At 33.0% G+C, this 27,531-nt stretch overlaps 3 protein-coding genes and 1 long non-coding RNA gene across 5 annotated transcripts in view; 3 read left to right on the forward strand and 1 right to left on the reverse strand.

Annotated features, from left to right (window-relative positions):
* The window catches only part of LOC21389932 (pectin acetylesterase 9), a 7,958-nt gene extending 4,053 nt beyond the window's left edge, over positions 1 to 3,905 (reverse strand). The window contains exons 1-4 of the mRNA XM_024173431.1: positions 3,612 to 3,905; positions 3,418 to 3,500; positions 2,448 to 2,577; positions 545 to 624 (exon numbers count right to left, since the gene is read on the reverse strand). Coding sequence (XP_024029199.1) covers positions 545 to 624; positions 2,448 to 2,577; positions 3,418 to 3,500; positions 3,612 to 3,750 — 432 coding nt within the window. The 5' untranslated portion in view covers positions 3,751 to 3,905. The remainder of the gene's footprint in view (positions 1 to 544; positions 625 to 2,447; positions 2,578 to 3,417; positions 3,501 to 3,611) is intronic.
* Positions 3,906 to 6,104: 2,199 nt separating this feature from the next.
* Positions 6,105 to 7,844, forward strand: LOC112093910 (ribosomal RNA-processing protein 14-C-like). Its single transcript, XM_024173445.1, is given in 3 exon segments — positions 6,105 to 6,208; positions 6,527 to 6,603; positions 6,605 to 7,844. Coding segments are annotated over 2 exon segments (1,056 nt in total). The 5' UTR covers positions 6,105 to 6,208; positions 6,527 to 6,529; the 3' UTR covers positions 7,587 to 7,844.
* A 2,048-nt stretch (positions 7,845 to 9,892) lies between these two features.
* LOC21389933 (signal peptide peptidase-like 1) lies at positions 9,893 to 13,333 on the forward strand. Of its 2 annotated transcripts, XM_024173439.1 has the most exons (5): positions 9,893 to 9,950; positions 10,932 to 10,979; positions 11,205 to 12,216; positions 12,733 to 12,933; positions 13,027 to 13,333. In XM_024173439.1, exons 3-5 carry the CDS (start codon positions 11,419 to 11,421, stop codon positions 13,141 to 13,143), a joined length of 1,116 nt encoding a protein of 371 aa, XP_024029207.1. In that variant the 5' UTR covers positions 9,893 to 9,950; positions 10,932 to 10,979; positions 11,205 to 11,418; the 3' UTR covers positions 13,144 to 13,333. The 2 variants fall into 2 exon arrangements, with proteins under 2 accessions (XP_024029207.1, XP_024029208.1); XM_024173440.1 differs by lacking the exon at positions 10,932 to 10,979 and having other exon boundaries at positions 9,909 to 9,950.
* An 8,468-nt stretch (positions 13,334 to 21,801) lies between these two features.
* LOC21411179 lies at positions 21,802 to 24,251 on the forward strand. The gene is made up of 2 exons (XR_002903263.1): positions 21,802 to 21,945; positions 23,853 to 24,251. It is a non-coding gene; the product is annotated as an uncharacterized LOC21411179 (long non-coding RNA).
* Positions 24,252 to 27,531: the final 3,280 nt, after the last annotated feature.

The following is a 27,531-nucleotide window of genomic DNA, read 5'->3' on the forward strand; positions in this document are numbered from 1 at the left end:
CTGCTGAAGAATACAAAATGTACATAACAAATTGATGTTTTCTTAAGAGCACCGAATCATAAGAAAAATCAGAACACAGGAAAATCCCATCTGTTTTGACCATCTAGTGGGAATGACAGCAATATTCTTATTGGTAGGGGCCAAATTTTTTTTTTTTAATCAAGATTATATTAACATGTATATATAAGTAACAGTTTTAATTATATATATAATATATGGTTGGCCCAAATTATTAATTTATTATATTAAAATTAAAATCACTATATTAAAAAATAAAAAATAAAAAAACGACTAGGGGGTGCATGGCCCATCCTTGCCCCCTCTGTCTCCGTCATTGTATAGTGGGATTACAGCCTTTTTTTTTAGGAGGGTTTTGATTATTAGTACCATGTCCATGGTTATGTGAAAGCCATAGAATCACATGAAAGGGAAATACTAGATACAGCCAGAACTAGCCAATTTTCGGTGAACTTGTGAAGAAAGTACCGTTTTCGTAGACTAGATGCCGTGCACAAATACATGGTAAAAAGAAAAAAGTTTTTACCCCATTGTCAAATATTGCATCTCCAGCAAAAGAGGCTCCATCACAATATCTAAGCTTCACGCGGTTCCAATTGTAAAAATCTGCTCAACAAATCAGAATATCAATATCTGCTAATTTTATATAAGGCCAACAGAAGGATTAAAAAAAAAAACAAAGAAAATAGAACATTCATTAAGGTGCACAAAAAATAAGCCTCACTTGGATGTTGTTTAAAGCAATGTTATAAGGTACCGGTAGTGTTTAGCACCACTCACTAATAAAAGATGAGTTCCGTAATATGAGACTCATAGGTGTAATCCACTTTTTATTAGTGATGGTATTTAACACTGATAGTATCTCTAAATATTTTTCTTATTTAACTGACTTGAACTGGTTAAAACTTTAAGTAACTTGGTATGTGTCATGCTTTCAGCAAAGAGAAGAGGTAAATAAGAAAATTTAGGTTGCATTCAACCACGAGAAGAAATTCTTAGTACTGTAAACTATACTGCAATCCATCAAAGCGGAATTCTGGTGATAAAAAAAAATGGAATGATGTTGAATTCTATTAACCAAAACCACTAAAATTTAACAGCAACCTTTCTACATTTTCAAAACTACAGTCGTACTACACAGCCCAAATCAGAACTACTAGATAATAGAAAGAGACGATCTCGAACGTTAAAAAGAAGATTGTCAGCTAAAAGCTGGAAAAAAATTTAACCACTCAAATCGTTATTTTCAGCATCTAACAATGGAGATTAAACTAAATGGAACATTTATAAAAATAAAAATTAAAAATTAAAAAAAAAAGTGAAATGTACAGTAACATAGTATGAGGGGCAACAATTATTATTTTCCTAAACGAGCTAGTTATACTCAATAAGAATCCGTTTATAATGTTGTATATTGTTATTCGCAGGGAAAGAAAGAGGTGGTAATGCATAGGACCCTCCCAACAGTTCTACAACTGTACGACAGACAATAATTACATTTGTAAATGGTTTTAAATAGTCTCGAGTAAAAAACAAAAAAAACTGACAAGATTTAAAGGCTTCTTATTGTCAGCTAATAATCACGTGAAAAGAGAGAACATGACGAAGGCCATGAAGCCTGTCCCCAGGTCCCTGATTTGTATAAAAAACCATATAGATCATACACTAGTGCTATTCGACTCTGGTAGAGAACAATGATCTCTCAAAATTTACGTTTGAAAGAAAAATTTGTGTTATGATTCGAAAATATTTTGTTTTTTATAAAAAATATATATAAAATGAGAATAATTTTAAATACATGAAATTGAGATGCCTATGTGCTACGACTAATACAAGTTTCAAGTGAACCACTAGAGAAGTAAATGGATGATGAAGCAGGAATTAAGAAACATGTGACGTGGAGAAAATGAATCTACTTTAATTATAGTTCCTGAAAAGAGCCTCCCTTTTATAATATAAAAAAAAAGTGCTCTTTGAATTCGTCACTTTCTTTTTGGCCATTCTCGTTAGTTTTTGGGGTTAGTTTTGAACTTGCCAGACACTATTGTCTCAAGTCTTCTTATTTGGGCGGTCATATGTATAGCCTTTCCTAGATTACGTTCTCATTTGTCGCTATTTAAGACATGGAACCACTTTTATTAGTACAACTAGGAAGGAACCACAGGTCCACAATCCACATATGCATAATAAAACCATACGATTAAAGAAGAAAATGGCATCACATGGTAGCATTGAAAGATTTGAGTAAAGTGGTTTTATTGCTTATTCGTTTTTTTTGTTTTGTTTTTTATGGTGCTCAAATTAAGTCTTCATTCATTATTAATTAAATCATCTTTGAAACCTCAAACAGTTGCATAGTAGAACAATAGTTCCAAAACACATACACATACATATATATACATATATATATAGGAGGTAAAGGATTAGACCTGGATTGAGAGAAGCATTGTTGCTTAGGATTCCTGAAAAGACCTCCAATTTGGTCATGTAACGTGTTGATCCTCTGCGCGTTTCAGCTCTATCCAAGCATGATTCAACATCATTACACCACCCTCCGCCCTATATACAAATACAACATTAGAAATTATTCATAAATGCAATTTAAGAACTGTCATTCATATAATAAAATTAGACCCTGAATTAGACCCACCCACTCACAAAGACATCCGTATTCAATTAAGCTCCTATTCATTTTACTAATTTAAATTTTTTTAATCGTAAAAATTTTTTAAAAATAATCTCATTTAATTTTTATATTATAATAAAAAATTTACATATAAAATTACATATCAATTTAAATTAAAAAATCAATTAAAGGAACGATAAATATACATAACAGTAATCCAACTATTATTGCTCTTTAGACCTTCCCTTTTTGGGGTCCAAAGGACAAACCAGCTTTCGTTGTACTATGGGACCATCTCTCACACCAACGCCGCATTTCATGCCCCTTATTGGATCTCCACAATTATTGTCCAATTTATGGTAATTATTACTGTATTTATTTGTGTTTTATATACAAGCTGGAATCATGAACGCAAATTTTAAATGGCCGTGCCACGTGGAGAAATTTGTATGGAGAGCAATGACTGCGGCCGCTTAGGGAGGCGGTGAGAAGAGAACGCACGAGACACAAGGTAAAAGGAAAAAGTGAGAGAGAAAATACGATGTCGTATGGAAAACAGCCAATCGAATCCAAGTCCTAACCGGTCATTGGCTGTCTCGATTTCTTCACCCAGTCAAATTTCATTCCATGCACACCCACGCCGACATGGCATTGTAGGACTGGACAACAGTAAAGCGCTTTTTCTCTCTCTTTTTTTTCTGTAGTTTTTTTTTTTTTAATTCAATTTTTCGTTTTATGGAAAATGAATCAAATTTTGGCGTCTCAAATTTTACCTCGAACTGTAGAAGCCAGTTTTTCGCTCCGGCTCCGAATCCTCTGTGCAAGTGATACGCCGGCAAGCTTCCGTCCAAGCAAACTACCGAACCAAATATACACACACACATATATTTACGTATATTTTAGAAATAATAAGAAAAAAACGAAGTAATTTTTCTTTTCTTAAAAAGAAAAAAAAAAAAAAACTTACGGGCTCCGACAGTCGAAGCGTTGCGAACCAGAGTCATGTTCACCAAAAGCCGATGTTCCTCTGATTTTTCCGAACAAACCCGCCATGGCGCGCACGTTAGCACAGCCAGCGCAGCCAAAACGACGACGTTCAGCTTCATTCCCGTACGTTTTAACGTACTACAGAAAAAGATCTCCCTTCTCTGGGAGGATTATATCTTTCTAATTAAGCCTGACAAGTATACTGACGGCGAAACACTTCATCAGAAGAAATACAGATCCGCGAAAATCCAGAGAACCTAAATATAGGACACGATATAACATCCAAATGGAAACAACTTTTCGCTGATTGAGGATGACAAAACGACACTAGATTAAAGCTTCAGAGTCGAGAATGTGATTTGAAAGGGAGAGGAGAAAAGAGGGGAATGTATTTAGGTAATTTGGCTACGTTTTTGGCAAGTGGACAAAGATATGCCAGGCTTGTCGTGTAGTACTGTTTTTGTGCGCTGGAATTTTAATTCGAATTTATTTGTGATTTTATTTAAGAATTTTTAATTATAATAAAAAAATTAGATGTGTTATTTTTAAGATATTTTTACTATAATAAAATTCTAATTGAAATTAACGGAGTCTATATGTGTATAACTCCATTAAAAAAAAAAAAAGAATTAGAAAGAGAAGAGGAGAAAAGATAAAGTAAAAAGGGAAAAACAAGAAAATTTGTGTACGTAAAGTTTTGGTAAAAATCGGTTTGGGTCAGCAACCACTTAACCGTGTCCGTGAGTAGTGCAAGTGGTAGGTTTATTATTGATCCGTTTGAAATTAGTATAGCCCTGTGTTTATCCGTGATGAGCGGTTCCAAATAATTTGCATGGTTACCACATGTCAACCTTTTTTCAAAAGGGGGAAAAAACAAAGAAAAAGAAAGAGAAACAAAATGTCAGCGCTTCTGCTATTCGATTTTTTTTTTTCTCTTCACATATTTTTTTTTGTTTGGCTTGTTTCTTGTTCTTCACGCATGTTTCTAGCAATTGGGGTTTTGCCACGTTTTTGGAATGTTGCATTATGACCAAATAATTAAGAAAAAGTATGATTTCTCCAAAAATGGGTACAAGTCATACACATCCAGTACAAGTATAGTAGAGTATTTCTGATTTGGAGCATACGGGAATTTCGCTCTCCGTATAAACTCACTACAAAAAAGCTATTTAAACTACGACATTATTCTCTGCAACACCTTGGAGTTTCAAAAGAAAAAATTTTATAAAAAAAAAAACTATTTAAACTACGTCACTGTTTTCTACGATATCAAAACGCGTCGATAGTAAGAACTGGTACCAAAATCGTCATAAAAGGTTGGGTCATTAAAAAAAAACCATAAATCTGATTAGAAATCCCTTTCCCAATGCTCAAGTGTCAGGGAAGGCCCGGTAGAAATTATTCCCGCTAAACGTGACATGATTTGTATGTTTTGTGTTGTAGATTTCGGGTAGAATATTTGTTAACTAAACTCAATTTGTTTTACATGCATACTTTTTGACAAGTTAGGTTTGATTTTGTTCGTCGGTATCTTTAGCATGTGTTTAGATGTTAATAACTCAGTATATGTGCACTTTGATTATTTTTTTTTTTTCCTTTTTAAGGTTGTGTGCTTTTATTTTTTGAGTATTGCAATATTGGATGATCATGCAATATAAGTATTTTGGTTTTTTTTTTTTTTTTTTTTTTTTTTTTTTTTTTTTTTTTTATAAATATGATTTTTGTATGAATATATGTTGATGAGGAAGGTTTTTTATTTTCAGAATATGATATTTTTTTTACTTATACATATGAGTATTATGAACTTCGTGTTTTTTTTAATAAATTATAATCCGTTTAGTTCGCTGATTCGAGTTTGTAATTCGAGTTGAGATGTGATTTTATGTGATAGTTTTTTATTGTAGCAAAAAAGTTAGATCTGATTGTTTCTGAGAACTTTATATTGTAATAAAACTCGAATTCTAAATTCGAATCGGTGAAATGAACAAGGCCTTAATATACGACTAAGAAAAAAAATGTTGTAAGTGAAAATTAATTTTAAAATTATTATTACTGAAAATGATAATATTTAAATTTAATTTTTCAATAAGTAATTAATGTAGCATTCTTGCAATATTAAAAAATATTTTATAATGACGAGGTGTAAAAAGTAATAAATTGAATAATTAAAATTATGGAAAATAATAATTAGAAATATAAAAATAAAAATCATGAATAATTAATAAGATTATTCATTTTAAATAATAAAATTATTCATTTTAAATTTCCATTGCCGTTATTCTGGTTTTTATAGTTTTATATTCATATTTTATGTTGTCGTTCTAAAATTGTTCTGCCATTTCTGTTATTGTTTTGTCGTTTTTAATTTTCCATATGGTTATTGTCGTTTTTTAGACGTTTTGTCGACTGTCGTTACAAAACCCTAAGTCCCAACCCGACCCATACATATATTGCCTCTCTAGGGTTTATTTCTCCCTTTCTCTCTCAGCAATTCACTGTCTCCTCTTCCGCCATTGTTTTGGGGCCACAAATCATCCATTTCACGGCGCCTCCCATCTAGGGTTCTTCAGTTTTCAGGTAGGTTAGTAGAAAAATCTCTTTGTCACCTTTTTTTTGTTTTGTTTGGCTTTTTTGTTTTTGTTTTTGCTTTTGCTTTTTGAAAACGTTGATTCCAGTTTCACCATTGTTTGATTTCTTTCGGTTAGCTTAATTTCCAGTGTAATTGGGTTGATATAATGATATGTTTCTGGTTTTAAATTCTTTTTCCGTTTTTTTTTTAATATAATCTGAGAGCTGGTCTGAAATTTGGTGGCATAATTTTAGAAAAGTCCGAAAGTTTAATGTTACTGGTGACTAACTCTTTAGTGTCGTATTAATTTTAAAATGTTTGTGTAGACGATGAAGAAGAAGAAGGTGAAAAGTGATGTTGATTCCACCCCTGTTGTTGACTTAAAGTCCATAATTCATCGGCATTCAATTCTTTGACAAGTTAGTTGAGCTTGTTCCGGCAAAGTTCTATCTACCCACAGACGACAACGATAAGCGATGGTTTCAGGGTCTAAACAAGACCCAAAAAGCCCTGGCCAAGAAGGAAACAATGGAGAACATCAAGAAAGCTCGAAGAGATCGTTTGGATCCCGACAAGTCTTCCGCAACAACCATTGATTTGTTGAAGCAAAGCTTGGAAAAGGAGAAGCAAGATGATGATGACAGCAATGACGATGACATGGAGACCAGACCTGTTTTGTTTGGTTTTGATGATGATAATAGGTCGGTGACGTATGAGGAGCTCCGGCAGAGGCTTCGTCGCAGAATCGAAGAGTTTCGGGCTACTCGAAACACTGAAGACTCGCATAAAGCGAGCAAGAGGAATGAGAGGAATGAGAAGAGAGGAATTGAGCAGAAGAAACGCAAAAGGGGGACCGAGGCAAAGGAGAAAGAGACTAAATCTGGTAATTCGGAAGATAAAGTGGAGAAGGACATTGTAGAAGCTTCAAAAGAGCTCACATTTAGTCATGTTATGCTCGGGAATGAAGACGAGCATGGGGGGAAGAAGAAGAAGAGGCAGCTTTCGAAATTGCAAGAGCTTGAGAGGGCCAAGAAGTTGGAGGAAGCAAGGAAAGACCCGGAGAAAGGGGACGTTATCTCGAAGAAGCATTCGTGGAAGGCTGCAACAAGCAGAGCTGCCGGGATCAAGATTCATGATGATCCCAAGTTGTTGAAACATAGTATTCGGAAGGAAAAGAGAATGCAACAAAAGAATGCTCAGAAATGGAAGGAAAGAGTTCAAACCACACAGAAGCTGAAAGCAGAGAGACAACAGAAGAGATCAGAAAATATAGCAGGAAAGAAACATGATAAGAAGATGCGGAAGATTGCGAAAAGGGAGAAGAAGCTCGTGAGGCCAGGATTTGAAGGTCGCAAGGAAGGATTTGTCAATGAAGGTACAGCTTGAGATTGACTCAAGTTGACCATTGTTTCCAGCTTGGATATGGGCTTTATCGGCTTATTTCCACAAGAATTGGTTTAAACAGCACATGAGAGCTCAAGGGAAAGTGTATAATTTTGGTTGATCTTACATTCCCCACCCAACAGTTTGCCATTCCCTTATTTCTTAGTTCGTTTGGCCCTTAGACTTTAGCATAATAGATGAGTATTGTTGCATGATAGTATGCTAGTTAATTTTCTAAATGTCAATGCTAATTTTCCATTTGTCTGCTGAATTGTCTGGTTTCTTCTCTCTCTCTCTCTCTCTCTCTCTCTCGTATCAAACTAGATAAATAACTAGACTTTAAAAGTGGTGTTTAACATTAAAGTAAGTGGCATTTTACATATGCTGCTAACGTAAATGTTGCAGATCAGTCTTGTTTGATCATATAATGCTATTAGTTCTTCTCTTGGCACGTTGCCATTCTCTCATGACATTATTCCAATGAACAGAAATATCCCCACTTCCATTTTTAGCCAATCAGAGCCAATCAGAGGGCACGCGGAAAAAGCCTTTTGAATTCAAGCATAAAGTTATGATGTCAACTCAACAAATGGATGCCACTAGTACAACCGATGACGGTATAAGCACTATTAAATACGCTTCGCGAGTAGTCTTCTTCAATATAAATCTGAAAAGACAAAACCCCATCTTTTCAGATTCAAGATTAAGATGTCTCAATTGCATGTAATCGTGCATAGAATGTCTTGTGTTGTGCTTGTGCCCCATCTATTTTATGAACAGGCATTCAGAATTAGCAGCCAGTAAGTCCTCATGGTGCAACAAAAGTTTCCAGGTTGCAAATAGAATCTGTGCTACCACCAGAAGAAGAACTGAAGTTGTGAATTGACGCCAATTTTTAGTTCTCCATTTTTTTATTTTTTTTGTTGGAGTTCGTAGTCGTTTTACTTGTTCTGTATTTACATGCACAACTGCTTTCAGGTACTAATACTGGTTTCTCTAAATATGTTCCGAAATTGAAAAAGAACCACACAAATCAGAGAAATGACATAACGATTACGAGATTGTTTGTTGAAGTCGCTACGCATTCCACACAGCACCAGCAAGATATGCACAGCACAACCAGTACAGTCAAATCTAATCTACTTAACAGAAAAACCAACCATCGGGTAAAGGCAAATTACACAAAGATCGCTATGAGTTCGTTTTTCAATTTTGATGTAGTTTTGTGGTTGCCATCGTTTTCAGCTTTTTGCGTCTATTATTTTCCTGTCGTTTTTATTGTCATTGTTTCCTTGTGTTAATAAATAAGGATCGGAGAGTAAGTCAGGTATTATATGTATATAAAAATACGTAAAAATTAAAAATATAGATTTAATAATTAAAAAAACTTAATAAGTCATGTATTTTGTCCGTCAAATTTATATAAAAACACGTAAAAATTAAAAAGTACATAGATTTAATAGTTAAAAAAACTTAAGTCTCGTTCATTTTACTAATTTGAGTTTTCAGTTCTAGGTTTTTACAGTAAAAAATTCTCAGAAAACGTCACATCTAACTTTTTCTATTACAGTGAAAAACTCTTAAAAAATATCACATTTGAACTCGAATTAAAAATTAAAAAAATACATAAATTTAATAGTTAAAAAAAGTCTATCAATACGGTACTAGAGAACCTCCGTAATAAATGTGGTTTTAAAGTTTTTCTGTTATATTAGAGTTATTGACGTTTTCAAGTGTCTGTAGTTTAAAATTTTTATGTCGCTTTTGAGGTTTTGGTCTTTTTTATTTTCCAGTCACTTGCCAGGTTGTTGTTGTGGTTTTGTGAATCTGATGTTGTTTTTGTTGTCTTACCGCTGTTATTGTCTTTCATGTTGCTTTCGTGTTTACTTCTCATCGTTTTTATCGTTCTTGTTGATTGCTTTCATGTCGTTTTTCACTATTTTTTATTCAAGTAAAAAAAACATTTATTTTCCATGGCTCCAAAATTTTTAATCAAATCGATCCCAACCCAAGCTTCTAATTTCAATGCCGAGTATCATTACTTTGTGAATGTGTACATTGCTTCCTGAAAAGAACCAAAAAAAAAAAAAAGAAGAAGAAAAAACAAAAAACAAAAAACAAAAACAAAAACAAAAAAATAAAAATAAGAGAGAGAGTGAGAAACACAGATACAACAGTAAAGAATGACTTGAAGCACCTGTATGAATTAAAACTGCAAATATGAGGGGAAAGTAGTAAAATATCTATACTTATGGGGCTAGAGTGTAAATTAACAAATTGCTCTTTCTTTGTTATACTGCTCCGTAAAAAGAACCTTATTGATCAGAGAGAAAGAAAAAGGTTTTTCCGAACTCTTCCAAGTCCAAGGTTAGTCCTCCCAAATCCTTGCTGAATTTAGTTACCTCTTGTTTGCCCTAATTTCCGATTCAAAGTTTTTGGTCTTCTTCAGATCTTGTGCTATAATGCGCATGTATAACGTGACTCGTTGATTTCATTTCTTTTTGTTCATTTGTAGTCTTTAGATGTTTGGTTTTCTCGTTCTATACGTTTGTTTCGGGGATTTATTGGTTGATGCGAGATAGGTAGAAAAGGAAAAGGAAAATTTGAAATTTTGGGGTTTTGGGTTCTGTTTGGTTGCTTGGAAACTGGGTAAGAAAGCGAAGGAAAATGAGAAAGTTTGATTCTTTTCGTGGAGATTAGTTTGGGTCTTCATGAATTCTGAGATCCTCAAACTCATCGAGGTCGAATTTTGGTTTCTGGTAGAAAGAAAAGGAAAAAGGAGATTAGGAGAGTAACATTCAGAGTTAAATTAGTTATCTTGTTGTTTACTTTCTGTGTTTGTAGTTTTTTTTTTTTAAGTTTTCCTTTTTTTTACATTTTTCTTTGGACGAGGAGACAAAATAAAGGGAAAGAAAATTTAAAATCTTACATTTGGTTCATTGAATGATCTTATATTTTTCTCCATATGGAAATTGGGTGTGCTGAAGATTTTTGCTTTCTCTTGTAGAATAGTTTTTGGGCTTTTGTGGAGACGGTTTCAGCCTTTCAGGCTATAGGTTCACTTGAAATTGTTTAGAAGAACGTTTTTTTTTTTTTTTTAATAAGAGGTCCAAGGAACAATATACTACTTTTTTGAAATATCCAAGAGTCAGTTTAGGTGATATTTTAAAATGGTAATATGGAAATTGGAAAACAAGAAACCTTTATCAATTCGCTGTTATCAACTTATCAAATTCCCATTTTTTAACTGTCAAGTTACCTAAAACACGTAAAGTAAAGTATACATATTTGCATTCTAACCTATGTGGTGGATAAAAGTCTCATCTTTTGTTTGTTTCATTTTTGTAGCTTTACAGAAACTAGACTTGGCAAATTCAGAATTAGTCTAATTGTGAGGTTGGGTTCTCTTCGATTACTTATCACTTAGATTACCTGTTAGTTTGCATGCATTTCTATTCCGTATCTGTTTTAATTTTTTTTTTTTTTAGTTTTATCTAGTTTCCTATCTACCAAAAGTTCCAAAGTATCTTATCCTCTCTTTGTGTTGATTTGGCGCAAATACTTTTTTCTTGTATCATTTCAATAAACTCTCGACGATTTCTCTGGCTCATCATTCTGCAGGTTGCACCGATTTCTCTAGGCAGATTTCTCTAGGCAGCAGTTGATCGGAGAAAAGATGCAACTTTGGGGGCAAATCATCTGCTAATTCTGATATTATGAGGACGTCTGTCAGATAATATATATATATATATATATATTTTTTTTTTTAAAAGGAAAAGAAAAAGAAAGGAGAGAAGAAGAAGACAAGAAAACAAATAGCTCTACTTATTTAGTCATGGAGCCTTTATGGAAACTTTTGTATTTGCTGGAGCCTGCTCCTATTTCACTAATTGTGACTGCAGTAGCTGTGACTTTCGGATCTGCATTTCGTGCTCTCAATTATGGAAAAGAAATGGAGCACAATCGTGACTTATCAGAAGCATCAATTACATTAGATCGGTCCCAAGCGCTCATGATTCCAGTAATGAGCTCTTTTAGTTTGCTTATGATGTTTTATCTGTTCTCTTCAGTCTCACAACTCCTCACTGCATTCACAGCTATAGCTTCTGCTTCATCCCTTTTTTTCTGCCTATCTCCATATGTAGCCTATTTAAAGTCTCAGCTTGGTTTGGCTGACCCATATGTGTCGCGGTGCTGTTCAAAGTCATTTACTCGCATCCAAGGGCTTTTACTCTTTTTCTGTGTTGGTATAGTTGCCTCTTGGCTTGTTTCTGGGCATTGGATATTAAACAATTTGTTGGGCATCTCTATATGCATTGCCTTTGTTAGCCACGTGCGTCTACCAAACATCAAAATCTGTGCAATACTCCTTATTTGTTTGTTCGTATATGACATATTCTGGGTATTCTTCTCCGAGAGGTTTTTCGGGGCGAATGTCATGGTTTCAGTTGCAACACAACAAGCATCGAATCCTGTTCACACTGTTGCTAATAGTCTGAGTCTTCCTGGGTTGCAAATGATAACAAAGAAGCTGGAGTTGCCTGTGAAGATTGTCTTTCCCAGGAACTTGTTTGGTGGAGTGATTCCCGGAAGAAATGCCTCAGACTTCATGATGCTTGGTCTTGGTGACATGGTATGATATCCGTTTCTCATCCGTATTATATTACTTATGCCAACTGTAGTAGTGTATTGCATTGATTACTATCACAATGAAGAGTCATGCTGAATATTCTTCTGCACTCGTGTTGTTCTGCTCAAACAATTATATAGTTGAAACACATTCATCTCTCCGAATGGCTAAAATGTTGACTCACGTTTATGCACCGCTTTTATGAATAGCATCAATTGATTGATTTGGATAAATTGGTCTACAATGTCTTAAGTTGGAATGCTCAGTATTCTTGACAAGGAAATATGAAGCCGCTCTCTCTATCTTTCCTTTTTTCCACTGGTTCTTTATTTTGGCTGTAAACAATTTGTACTATTGGATAAATGGTGGGCTGGAAACATGGTCTATTAAGGTTGTGGTTTATTATGCGAAAATAATCATTCTGGCACATTCTCCCTTGTTAAGTCCAACAAATTACTTCTTTGTTTGCACTAGTCTTTGCACGATTTGTAAATTTGTTTCAATCTTGTTATCTTGCAGGCGATTCCTGCCATGCTTCTGGCATTGGTCCTCTGGTTTGATCATCGAAGGACCAGAGATACAGTCACTCTCTTGGAGCTGCATTCTTCAAAGGGGCACAAGTACATTTGGTATGCCCTTCCTGGTTATGCCATCGGACTGGTTACGGCTTTGGCGGCTGGTGTTTTGACTCATTCCCCTCAACCTGCTCTACTTTATTTGGTAATCTTCTGTTGCTTCTTTGTGTTGGTTTTGTTCTACTTTTCTCTCTGATGTTTGGCCCTTCAGAAAATTTTTAACTTGTGAATATATTAGGTGCCTTCTACACTGGGACCAGTTATTGTCATCTCTTGGATAAGGAAGGAGTTAGCAGAGTTATGGGATGGACCCATGCCCAACCTCTCCGACAAAGCTCATCAGATAGAAGTTTGAACCGTTTATCCTTTGTTTACTAGGAGCGCATACTGCTCTGCCAGCCAATTGAATATTGTAAATTCTCTTGGAAAACCTAAAAGGAAATTGGCAATCAATGGTTATTCTATTGTATCCCATTTTCGGCTTTACATTTTGCCTTTCAAATGCCCAGATTACTAATGAAAGAAGTAGAGGTATCAGTGAATCATGTTATCTGTTATAAAATTTACTTCAAATAAGGAATTAAAATATGCATTTCTTTCCATGAGAAATTAATAGCTCCTGTTGAACAATAATGGTTCTTCATTTTGCTAACAATTTAAAATTAGAGAAATTATAGATAGTATGCCATTTTAACTAATCTTTTTACTTTTGTGCCATTTTCTTGAAATTTTTCTCTCTTAAAATTAATAAACAATAAAGTGAGAACAAAAATCTCTATTTTGAAGCGCGGTGTTTGACGATGGGAATAAATTTCTATGCTCCATGGACCATAATTCCTCAGCATGCGTTGTTGTTTGACAAGTTAGTCGAGCTTATCCCAGCAAAGTTGTATCTACCCACAGACGACAAGGATAAGCCCTGGATTCAAGGTCTAAGCAAAGCCGAAAGAACTTTGGCCAAGAAGGAAACAAAGTATAACATCAGCAACCCACGATTTGTTGAAGCAAAGCTTGGGAAAGGAGAAGCAAGATGGTGATGAGTGAAAAGATGGTGACGTATGAGGAGCTCCGGCGGCAGCTCCATAACAGAATTGAAGAATTTCAAGCTAGCAGTACAATGGAGGCTCGGATAAAGCGAACGAGAAGAATGAGGGAATGGAGAAGAAAGGATTGCGCAAAAGAGGAGAGAAAGCTGGTAATTCGGTGGAGTGAAAGACATTGTAGAGCTTCAAAGGAGCTGACATATATCAGTCATGTCAAACTCAGGAATGAAGATAAGCATGGGAAAGAAGAAGATCAAATGAATCTTTTTAAATAGTAGGGGCTTAAGAGGCCAGAGAAAGGGAACATTATCTCGAAGAAGCGTTCGTGGAGTGCCGCAACAAGCCGAGCTTCCGGGATCAAAGTCCACTTCGATCCCAACTTGTTGAAACAAAGCATTCAGAAGGAAAAGAGAAGGCAACAAAAGAATGCTCATAAATGGAAGGAGAGCATTCTAAAAGCAGAGAGACAACATAAGAGAATAGAGATTAGAAAAGATGACAGCAAAGCAACATGACAAGAAGATGTGGAAGATTGGGAAAAGGGAAAAGAAGCTCATGAGGCCAGGATTTGGAGGTCGCAAGGAAGGATTTGTCACTGAAGGTACAGGTTGAGATTGACTCAAGTTGGCCGTCATTTTCTGCTCTGATATGGGTTTTATGTGCCTCATTGTTTCGTTAGTTCAAATCAAAAGTCAAGTTTTTGCTACAGAATTTTCTCGTACAAATATTCAAATTCAACTTTTTTGTGCTACAACGTTTCCTCACAAAAATTCACTTTTCACTCAAGTTGAAAATTCAAACTAGCGAAACGAATAGGGTTAGTTTTAAAAGATTGTGTATAAAACAGCACATGAGAGCTCAAGGGGAAAGTGTATAATTTTTAGTTTATCTTATAATCCCCACCAACTGTTTTTCATTCCTTTTTTTATGGTTTCCTTTTTTTTTCCCCAAGTTACATATTAGTCCTTAGACATGAGTATAATAAATGAGTATTGTTACATGATATTATGCTAGTTACCTATTCTAATGGTGGATTTTAATTTTTCATTTGTTACTTGAGTAATTCTGTTAAGTGTTAACTGGGTTGTTGATGGATTAGAATTATGAAATTAAAATTATTTTTGATTTACGTGTGTTTTTTGTGAAAAAAAATATTGTAGCGAATAATGAACCATGATTCGAATCAGAGAACGAATCATCCAACTAAACGGGCTCTAAATGTTTTTCCGTAATAGATTTCCATTAGTTAAAAGTGAGTCACATCAGAATTTGTTCTTTTAATTAGATCTCTATTTGGAAATTATAATATCTATGCTGCTTGAATAAGTTTGGTGCGTAGTTGGAATTTCATGATTTATGCACTTGTTCTTTTCTTATTCTTTTTCTTTTTTTTTTTTTTTGTGTGAAGAATTTGGATTCTCTAATTGCTTTTACGGTCCAAGTTAATTAAAGAAAACGGCAGATTTTTTTTTTCTTTTTCGGTTAGTAATTGTTGTAATCACCGTCACGACTTTACATGGTAATTATCGCTAGTCATTATCATATTCACTGCATTTCAATGTGTTACTTATCATATAAGAATAAGGGGTGATTTAGACAAGTAGCAAAATTTTGATATCAAAGTTTAAATTTAATAAAAATTTTGAAATATTACAAAAATAACAAAATTTTATATCAATTTTATGTCATTAAAATAATAATTATATCATTATATAGTACAAAATATGAAATCATTATATAGTATAAAATATGATATCATTATAATAATTACTATCTCATTTTTACTATATTTATAATATTTTAAAATTTTTGCTAAATTTCAATTCAAGTATGAAATATTGTCATGTAGTTTAATTACTTCTAAGGGGGTAAGGACTAAGGAGAAGGGAATAATTGGTTGCCTATATTCATTTCAATTTTTTTTTTCGTGCTTGTGCGCCTGCTTGCATATATTTTGTCGTATTTTCGTAATTTAGTGCGAAATATATCTATATATATATAGAGACTAATAATTATAGAACGCGTTTGAAATTCGTTTTAAAATGATTTTATTTTTTATGTGAAAATAAAAATGCAAACGTTTTCAATCTCAGACAGAAATTATTTTTAAAAATCCGTTTAGTAGTTTTATCAATAGATTATTTTCAGTGTAAAAAAACCTATTAATGTCTCTTTCTCTCTCTCTCTGCTCGAGAGAGGAGAAAACAAAAATAAAAATTAAAAAACGACTAAAAGTCATTTTTCATTTCTCTCTCATTTTATATTAAATCAAAAAATCGTTTTCATTTCTGTTTTTCATTTTTATTGCGTCTAACGCCATTTTAAAAACGTTTTCATTTTTTTTCTCAAAAAACATAAAAAATAAAGACATAATTAATTCCAAACACAGCTAGATTCTGGTCTCTGAACATTTAGGCCGATAAATTCCATGTGTAACATAAAGTAAAACACACGCGTCTGAAGATAAAATTAATAGTCAACAACCAATTTTTTTTTTTCTTTTTTTGTAATGAAGTAATCCATTACTTGAATAGTAAATATAACATCTATTATAAACATCATAATAAGTCATAAAGACTAAACCTAAAATGAATGAAAAAAATATATAAATTAAATGAATAACATTTGAAATATTTATCACGGTAACACACAAATGGGTGCTCGGGTTTGCATTCTGGCAATTATCTCTGCTTCCACTTTCAAGATTATACACGCACGCCCATATCTCTAGGTCCATGAGTGCCGATATAAGAAAAAGAGTCCTTTGTCATGTGTAAAGTATATGCAATTTTCTTGGCACCCATCAATATTAGAGGCAAGGACAGATACGGAACTATTATCACCTAAAAACAAAGCAAAATCACCTAGACTTTTCATCTCAATCCATCTCGGTCCATCAAGATTCAATTTGAAGACTTTGAATTTCCTCGTCAAACGATCCAAATTATCATAATCTGCATCTATATGCCTCTGAACTTGTAAAAGTTCTCCTCCATGAGATTTTACAAGGCATTTCTTATAACAATAATATTCTTCTTCATTATCGGTCAGTATCTCATGATCTGTAACTAACTTTATATATGATTTACAAGAGGAAACAACTTTAAGAGTATGTTTGGTAGGAAAAAAAAAGTAGAAGGAATGAAGAATGTGGAGAGATTTTGAGAGGAAAAATGAAAATGTAGGTTGTTTGGTAAGAGAGAAAAGAGAAAGGAAGAGAAAATAGAATGAAAAATAATACATGTGGGTCCTATTATTTTTTTTCTTTCCACAAGTGGGCAAAAAATGGAATGAAAAATGAGAACAACTCATTAAAGTGAACAAAGTTACTAAACTACATTTTTCTTCATCAACATCCAAGTAAAAAATTTAAGGGTATAAAAGTAATTTATAAGTAATATTTTTTCTTTCCTTCCAATTTAACTTTCAATACCAAACAAGTGAAGGTAAGCTCATTTTTTTTTCATCTTCTCATACCAAATAACATAAAAAAAAAATCAATTTCCTTTCTATCATTACTATTTTTCATCACTTATATATTTACTTTCTATCATATTTTCTTTATTTCCTACCAAACATAGCATAAAAGATGCAAGCTCATTAGCCCGCCAAGTTTGAGCGTAAAATTGATCGTTGTAGTATACAACATCATCAAACAACTTCATACCGGCAACACGTGTCCATTTGTTGTCTCTTGCGGGTCTAATGTACGCTAATTCCCAAAATGGTCCCAAGATGACCACACAAATTAGATCTTTTGGTTTTTTTATAGGGTCGGGTGTAAATGTAGGGTCCGTTTAGTTCGCTGATTCGAGTTGAGATGTGACTTTATGTGAGAGTTTTTTATTATAGTAAAAAAGTTAGATGTGACTGTTTCTGAGAGTTTTTTAATATAGTAAAACTCAAATTTTAAACTTAAATCGGTAAAATAAACGAGGTCGTAATTACCTTAAAGATATGTTTTTCAATGGATATATCGAAACAAAAATCTCTTTCTAGAGGAAACAATGGAGGTAGTTCGATAAAAACGTCAATCTTTCCTTCCCTAACTATAAAGGGTTTGTAAAGTGTCACCACAGATTTCTTATCAACAATTACTAACCACCCTTTTAAAGAGCCACAAAATCGTCTTACCATACGAAGGAAGCTCTACCATAGCGATGAATTTGTTAGCTAATATATCGTAAACATCCCATTTACGGCTTCCTTTTTCTCCATTCGGAACCAAAAGCATTGGAAGATTGTCATAGCACAATCTCTTGATTTCTTCACTTTCGTTTCTTTCTTCACGTATATAAGCTGAATGATATTTTGTTTATTTTAGTTTTTATATTTGAAATTATAATGGCTACATGCAAAAAATTTAAACAATAAAATATAAGTGAAAGTAAAAACTCTTGTGAATGAAATTTTTAAGGACATTTGCATAAAATGTCAATTATATAGAAGTTAGGGGTAAAATAAAACAAAAGGTGAGAATAAAATAGGATTAAAACTTTAAAGTTTTAAAAAATATAATGCGATCACTTCGAGTCAGACGGGGCTGGAGCCCCACCAATCCCAAGCTTCCGTCCTTGGTCATGACATTATTTTATGAGTTCTCCCTACTCGACTCGAGTGAAATGAGGCGGCAAACCTTAAAACTGGGTTGTTGATTAGAATAATTAAAAATTAGTTATTTTCACAGTTTGAATTATAATTTAAGTATTTTGTTTCAGTGCTTTCATTTATAAAAATTTAAATTTTATTTTTTTATTACAATTTTTACTCATATAAATTTACTTTTTAATTCAAATTTTTAATTAAACATCGTAAAAAAATCCTAAATTTACATAGCTTCCTACGCTATTTCGTTGTTTCTTGTACTTTACCTTTCTAGGTAGGTAGGGTTTGTAAATAAATAAATAAAACTATCTTGCACGAATATTTGTATTATATTAACAAAGCTAATAGTAATTATATGACGTTGAAAGATTGAGAAAGTTTATTTGTTTTAACCGGTACATTGAATTTGAAAGCAAGATTATAACTAGTTACTTTCCAAGAAAAAAAAATGTCAATTGAAAAAAAAAAATAGAAAAGGTCGCACATACATATATATGACGGAAGAATCTTGGAAAAAAAAAAATCGAAACAAAAGAAAACAATTATCAAATTAAAGACGAGCTACTGTTTGATTGGTGGCTTGGAGTTTAAAAAAAAAATGGTGGGTTGGAAAAGAGAGAAAATATACAAATAACAATATTTTTAGAATACTAAAAGGGATGCAACAAATAATAATCAAAATTTAAAATTTAATTGGTGAGTCATTCAAGGAAGAGTGTTAAAAAAGTAGGGATGATAATAAACCCACCATTATAATGGGGAGAAGGAGGAAATAACGTAATATGAAATTGGAACATAAAGGGTAAAATTAGAATACAACATATTAAAATTATAAAATATGCTATTTATTTTTATTGTTGGTAATTATACTATTTGTTTGTATGGTTTTTCAAACATCAACTTTTGGTAGTCAGACTCCTCTTTTTCCGTCGTCTTACGCTCACTCATTCGTTAGTGGGCGTCGGGAGTTGTCCTCCAAAAAACACTCTGATGCTCAAGTCAAAAGAATATCCAAAGGATATGGAATGAAAGGAAAAGACACAGAAGGGATAGAGGAATATAAGAATATCTCTCTCCCTTTCCGAATCTCTAGGGATCGGCCCCTTTCTCGTTCTCGTCATTTTCTATTTATACGACATTTTTCATAATTAGATGAATGTTCTCAATCCAATATGATCATGACGCGTCGTCATTCGTTTCCCTTTAGGGTTTCTCATTCGAAAGAAAGGTGTCAGATAGCTTTCTGATGTTGACAAAGAGATTCACTAAAAATGGGATGAAAAGTTTCTAGAAATTTGCTCCGATGGCATTCTGATGAAGTAAGGCACATGTAATTTCGTTTGGAGCAAAATCCCATATACCTTATCGGAGGAGGCAAAATGACACCTTAGAAGTGGAAATACTTGGAGGCCAAGTTATGAATTTTGGGCTAATACGAAATGACTTTAGACCTGAAATCTCCAAAAGTGTTTGACTCAACCAAGTGCTCTGAAGACTTTCCTTTTTTGGGGGTCTAATCACGTGTCAATCCTTTGTCAGAGATTGTTTGTACGAGAATGAACAAGCAGCCATTGTACTTGCTCTGACAACAGATTGCTCAAGTTGCTCCGAATGCGCATGAGTGCTCCGAATGGACAACTTGATACGGAGAATAGCTAGGAAAGCATGCTTGACACGGGGAGTGCTCCGAGAGGCATGTCTGGTCGCCAGAAAAGCATCCAAATAAGCCAAAACTAATGGATTTCTCAAGCCTGTGAGTTGGAGACAATTTCTAAAGGATCAGACTTGAGTTTTAGGCCTTTTAAGGGATGCAATAAAGGAATTTGGGCTTCCAAATACAAAGGAAAAGCTTTCTTGGGTTGAATCCTCCATCACTCATGACTCACCAAACCACAACCCACAAGAGTTCCCAAGCGTGACTTGAATCCACAAAATGAGCCCAATTGTGTCGCAAGACGCAAAGGATTGGGCATGTATCCATAATAGGCTTAGTATGAATTCAAGTATCAACAATTAAGGGGGCATTCGTTTCAGCGATTTAAAATTCAAGATTAGAGTTAAAAAAGTGAGTTTAATTAGAATTGTATTTGAAATTTAAGTTGTGTGTTCACTTGGATAGTTTGTGAATGTTGAACTTGAATTTTGTGTTCACTTTAATAAAAACATAACTCCAATAATAATAATAATAATAATAGTAATAATAATAGTAATAACACCGACAACCCCCACACTGCTCTCTCCCCCTCCTTGATATCTCTCTTCTCTCTTCCTCGAATTCCCTGGTCTTTTCTCTTGTTCAAGAAAAAAATAATAATAAAAGAAAAAACTCAGAAATTTTTGGCTTCTCTTTTAGGGTTTAGGGTTTAGGGTCGGCTGGTCTTGGTTTCCACGGTGGTGAATGGGGATGGGTTGCGACAACGCAGGCCAAAAATTCGCCGAATTTGATCCAGGCAACGGTAACCCACGCCTGTGTGAAAACGTGCTTCTGCAGAGAATCTACATTGTAGCGGACAGACTTGAGTAATTGAAATTCAAGGGGCAGGTGATGTTTCATAACCCGAATTCACACTCGAGTTCTTGATTCGAAGTTGGGTTACCGAACGTAATATTACACCCAAAAATATCTATAAGTTGGGCCAACTCCAATTGGATAGCCCAAATGAACATACCCTAATAATCTTTTTAGTTAAATAATTATACTAATTAAAGAGTATTTATCGAGAGTAAGAGGTAAAAGCTAAGAATTTTTTTTCAAAAGAAAAAAAAGTAAAAAAGTCTCACACTTTAGGGTTGTTGGGCGGAAAATATCAAAATTGGGCTGAGCTAAGCCCCGAAGCCCCAACGTCTACTTTTTATAGTTGAAAAAACTCCAAATTAATTATCTATTGCCACGTAGTGGTTACTTGGAATCAGGGTATACCGTGCTGTACCAGAGTATGAACTCGGCCTCAAAACGCGCGGGAAAATGTAATTTTATGGGCATTTAATTTGTTAATTTAAAATTTTAATTTGAGTGAAAGGTGATCTTATATGAAAATTTTTTATTGTAATAAAAAGTTAAATGTGATTATTTTTTAGAAATTTTTAGACTTTGTTCATTTTACCAATTTGAATTTTCAATTCTAATTTTACTATAGTTAAAAGTTTTTTAAAAAAAATCATATTTAATTTTTTTACTACAGATAAAAACTCTCATATAAAATTATATCTCAATTTAAATTAAAAACTCAAATCTATAAATTTAACAATCCAATTCTAATGAATTGGGCTGCCAAAAAGCCCAAGTACGCACAGCCCCACATTACGGCCCGTGCTCTTCTTCTTCTTCCTCACAGAGATTGGATTTGTATCGCTTTCGGGATTTCTCAGGTTTTGCAAAATCCCCAATTTCTTCAACCCTAATACCGCAGTAAGATGGACATGGGGGTCTCATTGGCGATCTACGTCCGAGGCCGAAGAGGATAGAGATGGCAATGCGATCGGGTACTTAAAGGAAGAGTATTGCTTAGGTACATTTGTCACCTCTCTCTATAGTTTCCTCTCGGCTTCGCGATGAAATTGTTGGAACAAGCAAAATAAAGCGAATGATTTTACTTCATTTCCATATTTTGTTTTTCCGTTTCACGAACGTTAGGATTCTGTCTGGTCGCTGAGAAAACAGTGGGTTGAGTAGAGAGTTTTCTTGATTGTCATCGCTTAATTTATCTCATAGCAAATTCAACTCTGGCGTTTGAGATTTTTTTTATTAGTGTTATTGTGTCTTCTGAAGTGAAATTAAATTAAACTCGGTTTATCGTCTATCGATTAATCTGTTTATAAGGATTACTGTGCTATATTACCCTATATTTCTATGCGGTAATGGTTTGATTATGGTATGATCAACGTTTTTAAATTTTTAATAGCAGATAATTTGAAAGATTTGCTGAGGTTTTTGAGGTGTGCTGACCCGCAGAATCGAAATGCATTTAAGCAAGTTTGCGAATGGAATACTGTATCTAGATATTTAACACCCGTTATTGAAAACTTCTTAGAAGATGGTAACGTTGTTCTTAATGCAGGTATTTAGATAAAAAGATAAGAACTTTGGTGCACGTAACACCAAGTATTGATACCAAACCATTTTATTTTAAATGTTACAGTTAAAAAAGAAGGGATTTCAGCACAAATAACCTTCTTTTTTTTTTTTTTTTGAAACAATTAGGGTGGGTGGATGTCACCACTTCATATTTCATAACCTCTCATTTAGATCCCATTATCTCCTTCATAATTCTTCCCTTAATATTGTGTAATGTATACATTAATTTTACGTAATTAATGTATATGTAACTCATATAACTCATGTTCTTTATCCTTACCTCTACTTATGGTTTTTAGCCTATTAAAAGAGATGATATGTGCATGTTTGGATTACTCTACACAAGTGAATAAAAGATTAGAAAGTTATTTTGTCTCTCAATTCTCCTATGCCTTATCTCTTGTTTTCTTATGTTCCTTACAATATTTTTGTTTTACTATGGGTAGTGGTTTGTTTGATGTACCCATCAAAAATAGTCAATTTATCATTCAAATAAACTCATGAAGAGCAATATTGTAAATATTAGTAAAGTGCTAACGTACTCAAGGACTATGATAGTCGACTGTAAAGTTTCTTGAGTTACAAAAAAATATGTGTCGACTTAATTATTTAAAAATAAAATTGCTGGCTATTAGAATAATCATAGATATTTATATGAGGCGGTAAATATGCACTGCACTCTTTTTCTCTTAGTCATAATTTTGTCCCACTGGGTTTTTCTGACGAGGTTTTTAATGAGACAATTTTAGTAGTGTATTATAAGAATGAGAATATTGTACTCTTTTCTTCACTAGAATTTTTGTCACACTGGGTTTTTGCCTAGTAAGGTTTTAATGAGGCATATTCTTAATTGTTGAACATTCAAGGAAGAGATTTACAAATAAGACTTATTACTGTGGATGTTCACATTCTTAATACCTCCAATGAATCTTCTTATGGTTGTTTGATCATTTGAAATGAAAGATGATTGTTTTCGATCTCGAGATAATAATGTAAGAAGTTTTGGGTTTGGAAGTATTATATCTTGAGTGTTATTTTGTTACAAGACCTGATATGACAGTGGTGTTAAATAAGTATTTGGTCATATTCATGAACACCAGATAAAAATATGTTTTGGGCACGACTTAAAGTCAAATTTGGTTGGTTACCAACAAGTTACTTGTTTGCATATGGTGGCATTGTTATAACATGGCCTTCTACAAAGTAAATTTTTGTCTGTCATATTTTGAATCATGTTGAAATATTTACAATTCATAAGGTTAGAGGGTACTGAGTATGATTGAGATATCTAATCCAACTTATTTGATAAACATGTGTTCTTTTTCTTTCATTCGTCAAAAGAATTCCAATGGCGTTCGACGAAGAGATGCAATCTGTTTAGCCTGAGTTAAGGAGCATAACGAAGCGCATTTCACCGAAGTTCATATTCGCGTATAAACTCCAGAAGACGAGAACTAGACGTCCATCAAATTTATTTTAGTGACAACTTGGCAGATTTGTTAATTGAGGCACTTTCTACAGCTACATTTGAGAAATTGATGCACAAGATCAATACGCGTCGACTCAGAGATCTTTATTGTTGTTGAAGAAGACATGTTGATATGAGGGGGGAGGCTATTGTGTACTGTACTCTTTTTCCCTTAGCATAGGTTTTGCCCCATTAAGTTTTTTTCTAGCAAGGTTTTTAATGAGGGAGTTCTAAACGTAAATCTTACAAGAATAATGTATTCTTTTTCTTCACTTGGTTTTTTTTTTTCCCACAAGGTTTTTCCAATTAAGGTTTTTAACGAGGCATATTCTTTGGTAGGTGGACATCTAAAATGAAGTGTCGTGAAACAATTAGTGTGGATGCCACCACTTCATATTCCATAACCTCTCATTTAGATCTGATTATATCCTTCATAATTCTTCCATTAATGTTGTTCTCCATAATACTTATCTTAATGTATATGTAGCTTATGTAACTCATGTCCTTTACCCTTACCTTTACTTATGGCTCTTAGCCTATAAATGGAGATGATATGAGCATGTTTGGATTACTCCACACAAGTGAATAAAAGATTAGAGTTATTTTGTCTCTCAATTCTCCTATGTCTTATCTCTTGTTCTCTGGTTTTTTTTTTTTTTTTTTTTTTTGTTTTATAATTTTACTATTATTTTATAACATTTTTAAGGATGTTTTTTATAAATGGCTAAAATTTTATAAAATTGTAAAAATTGACCTTTTTATTAATTCAGTGGTAACTTGATTATTCTTTATTATTAATCAACATTAGTTAATAATTAACTAAAATTAAGTTGTAATTTATCAATTTTAATCAACAAATTACATGTTTATTAATGATAAATTATTAATAAATTAATAATGAATGAATCAATCACTTATTGACCGTGAGTCAATCACTAATAGACTGTGGTTCATAAGTCAATCACTAATTGACTCATGTAAACATAACGATCATTTTTGTAAAATAAAAAAAGTTCAGCTATTTATAAAAATAGATGGTTAAAAAAGACCATCCAGACTAATTTCCCTAAATATATCAAGTATATTTTGTTTTTATAAATTTAAAAATCATGAGAATACTTTCTTTCAGCTATTCTTTATTTGTTTTTATAAATATATCCACTTCGGCCATTTATTTGTTTTTAGCTTTCTCTTTTCAGTTTAAAAAAAAAAAAATTCTTTTCAATTTGCTTCAAATGGAACTTCCCTAATATTTTTTTTTTCTTCCAAAACATACTATTTTCTTTCCTTATTCAACCATTTAACCTTTCAATTAAGTGATGCAGTATAACATGTATCGAAAGAAAAATGAAATCAATAATTGTAAAAAGTCTGAAAACATAAACAAATTAACCACACTATGAATTGTAAGAACAATAACAAAAAGAGCTTATAAACGCCCAAAAGAAAAAAAAAAGGCAACTATTCCGTAGTATACGTTTAACTTCCTACATAATATTATTGTTTTTCACAAATAGTGACATGCAAATAGAGGAATATGGCAGTTTTGTTATTTACAAACGTTTAGTTTATAGATTTAAAATTATTTTAATTTACGTGTATTTATTATGAGAAAAAAATTATAACGAGCCACAAATTATAATACAAATTTACCTACCAAATGCACAAATATGATGAGTTTTATTATTTTGCTAAAGAAAAAAACTCAAAAGCTTAAACAATTGCCCAATTTTACACATGCCATGTAAAACGTAGTGAGAGAAAAAATAACTTAAAAAAAAACAACAACAAAGCGTGAAAATCAAGGAGTTGTTCTTTTGGAGTGTAACATGAGTGTAGTTTTTGAGTTGAATTTGAGTTATAACTTGAGTTGAAGTTGTAACTTGAATAAAGTTGAGTAAAGTTGAATAAAGTTGAAACTTAAAAGAACGTAAATTTAAATAAAGTTGTAACTTGAGTTTAAATTTGTTCTGAGTTTTGTTGTAAAAGAACAACCTCCAAATAACTCACTCTCACGTAACAAAGAAAGTAAAAAAAAAAAAATCAAAAAGGCACAAAAGTCAAGAATAAGCAAGCATCAATTTGACACCTACTTGTTTATTCTCTTTTTTTATATACTCACTAATTTTTTTACCCGCGCTTGGTGCGGGTAAAATTCTATTAAAAAATTAAGAATTTGTATTTTTGGATTAAAATTTTAAAAAAATTAAATTTAAGTTATAATTTTATTTAAATTCATATTTTTTGTAAAATTTGAGTTTGAATTTAAGTTTAAACTTGAGTTTTAATTTGAGGTTGAGACTTGATAAATGCACGAATTTGCACTTTTAATGTTCATAATTGTCAAATTATTTTATCAAATTTGTGATTTTAATTTCAAATATTCCTAAATTTAGAGGATTTAATTTTAATTAGATTTATTTTATTTTTCAGGTTTTTGAAGAAAACAAATTGAATTTGGGCTAGTTTACCAAGTAAAACCCAAAAGTTTGCGTACGCGCACTTGGCTCGCACGCTGCTTCCTCCGCGCGAGTTCTCCTCACGCGTGCGTCACCCAGACTCCCTCTCTCTTCCGCGTGGGTCCCGCGTGCCAGCGCCCCTCTAGCCAGGTCTCGCCACGTGTCCAGCTGCCCCCCGCGTACGCGCGTTTTGCGCGCACTTTCCCTCTCCGCGCGAGTTTCTCTCCCGCGCGCGTCCAGTTCTCTTCCAGCGTGGTCCAGCTGTGTACCACGTCTCTCCTGCGCGCGAATCAAGTTGCGACACGTGTCCCACTCTTCAGAAACATGATGTTTTTCTCCCTCGATTGAGCATCCGATTTGTATATTCTTAGCATATTCAAACTCTATAAATAGGATCATTATCTAAGTGATAAAAGGATGAATTTTTAGAATCTAAATTCTCACACATTTTCTCTTATTTTCTTGTTCTTATTCTCATACTTTCTTTTTAGAATTTTATGAGAATTATGTGCAAGCTAGGCTAGAGTAATTAGGTGAGGCTAGAGATGATCTTATATGTGTAGTGAACTTATTTGGATTTTTGATTCTCCAATGGTTTGTAAGTTTTATACATTTGAGTAAATAATTTTCTTTTATCATATTTCTTCTTCTTATCAATATATTTTATTGTCAACTCTCATATAAATCTAGTCAAGCTCTTTTTATGTGATTGTTGCATTATATGATATATTGATCGGTATTATTTTATGAGTAGTCTTTTACTGCATTATTGCCAACGGTATATTGTCGCTCTTGGATTTCTCATAAGATAATTTTTCCTAATTCTAAACGTTAGAATTTTATTTACTCGAATACATTTTTAATTCATATGTTCTTCAAATATTTATTTTCCGATTGATTGTTTGGGATGTGAAACTTTCAATTGAGTCAATTTATGAATCAAAATCCAAATAGGTGAACAAAGCATACGGAGGATTCTCAAAGCCTTACCACTTTTTATTATTGAATTTTTTCCATTTTAAATTGTTTAAAAAATCATCAAAAACACTCATTCCTTTTCTTTGTTTGATTGCTTACTTTCCTAACGCTTTTT

The sequence above is a fragment of the Morus notabilis genome, unplaced genomic scaffold (assembly GCF_000414095.1).
Source record: "Morus notabilis unplaced genomic scaffold, ASM41409v2 Scaffold1639, whole genome shotgun sequence".
NCBI lineage: Eukaryota > Viridiplantae > Streptophyta > Magnoliopsida > Rosales > Moraceae > Morus > Morus notabilis.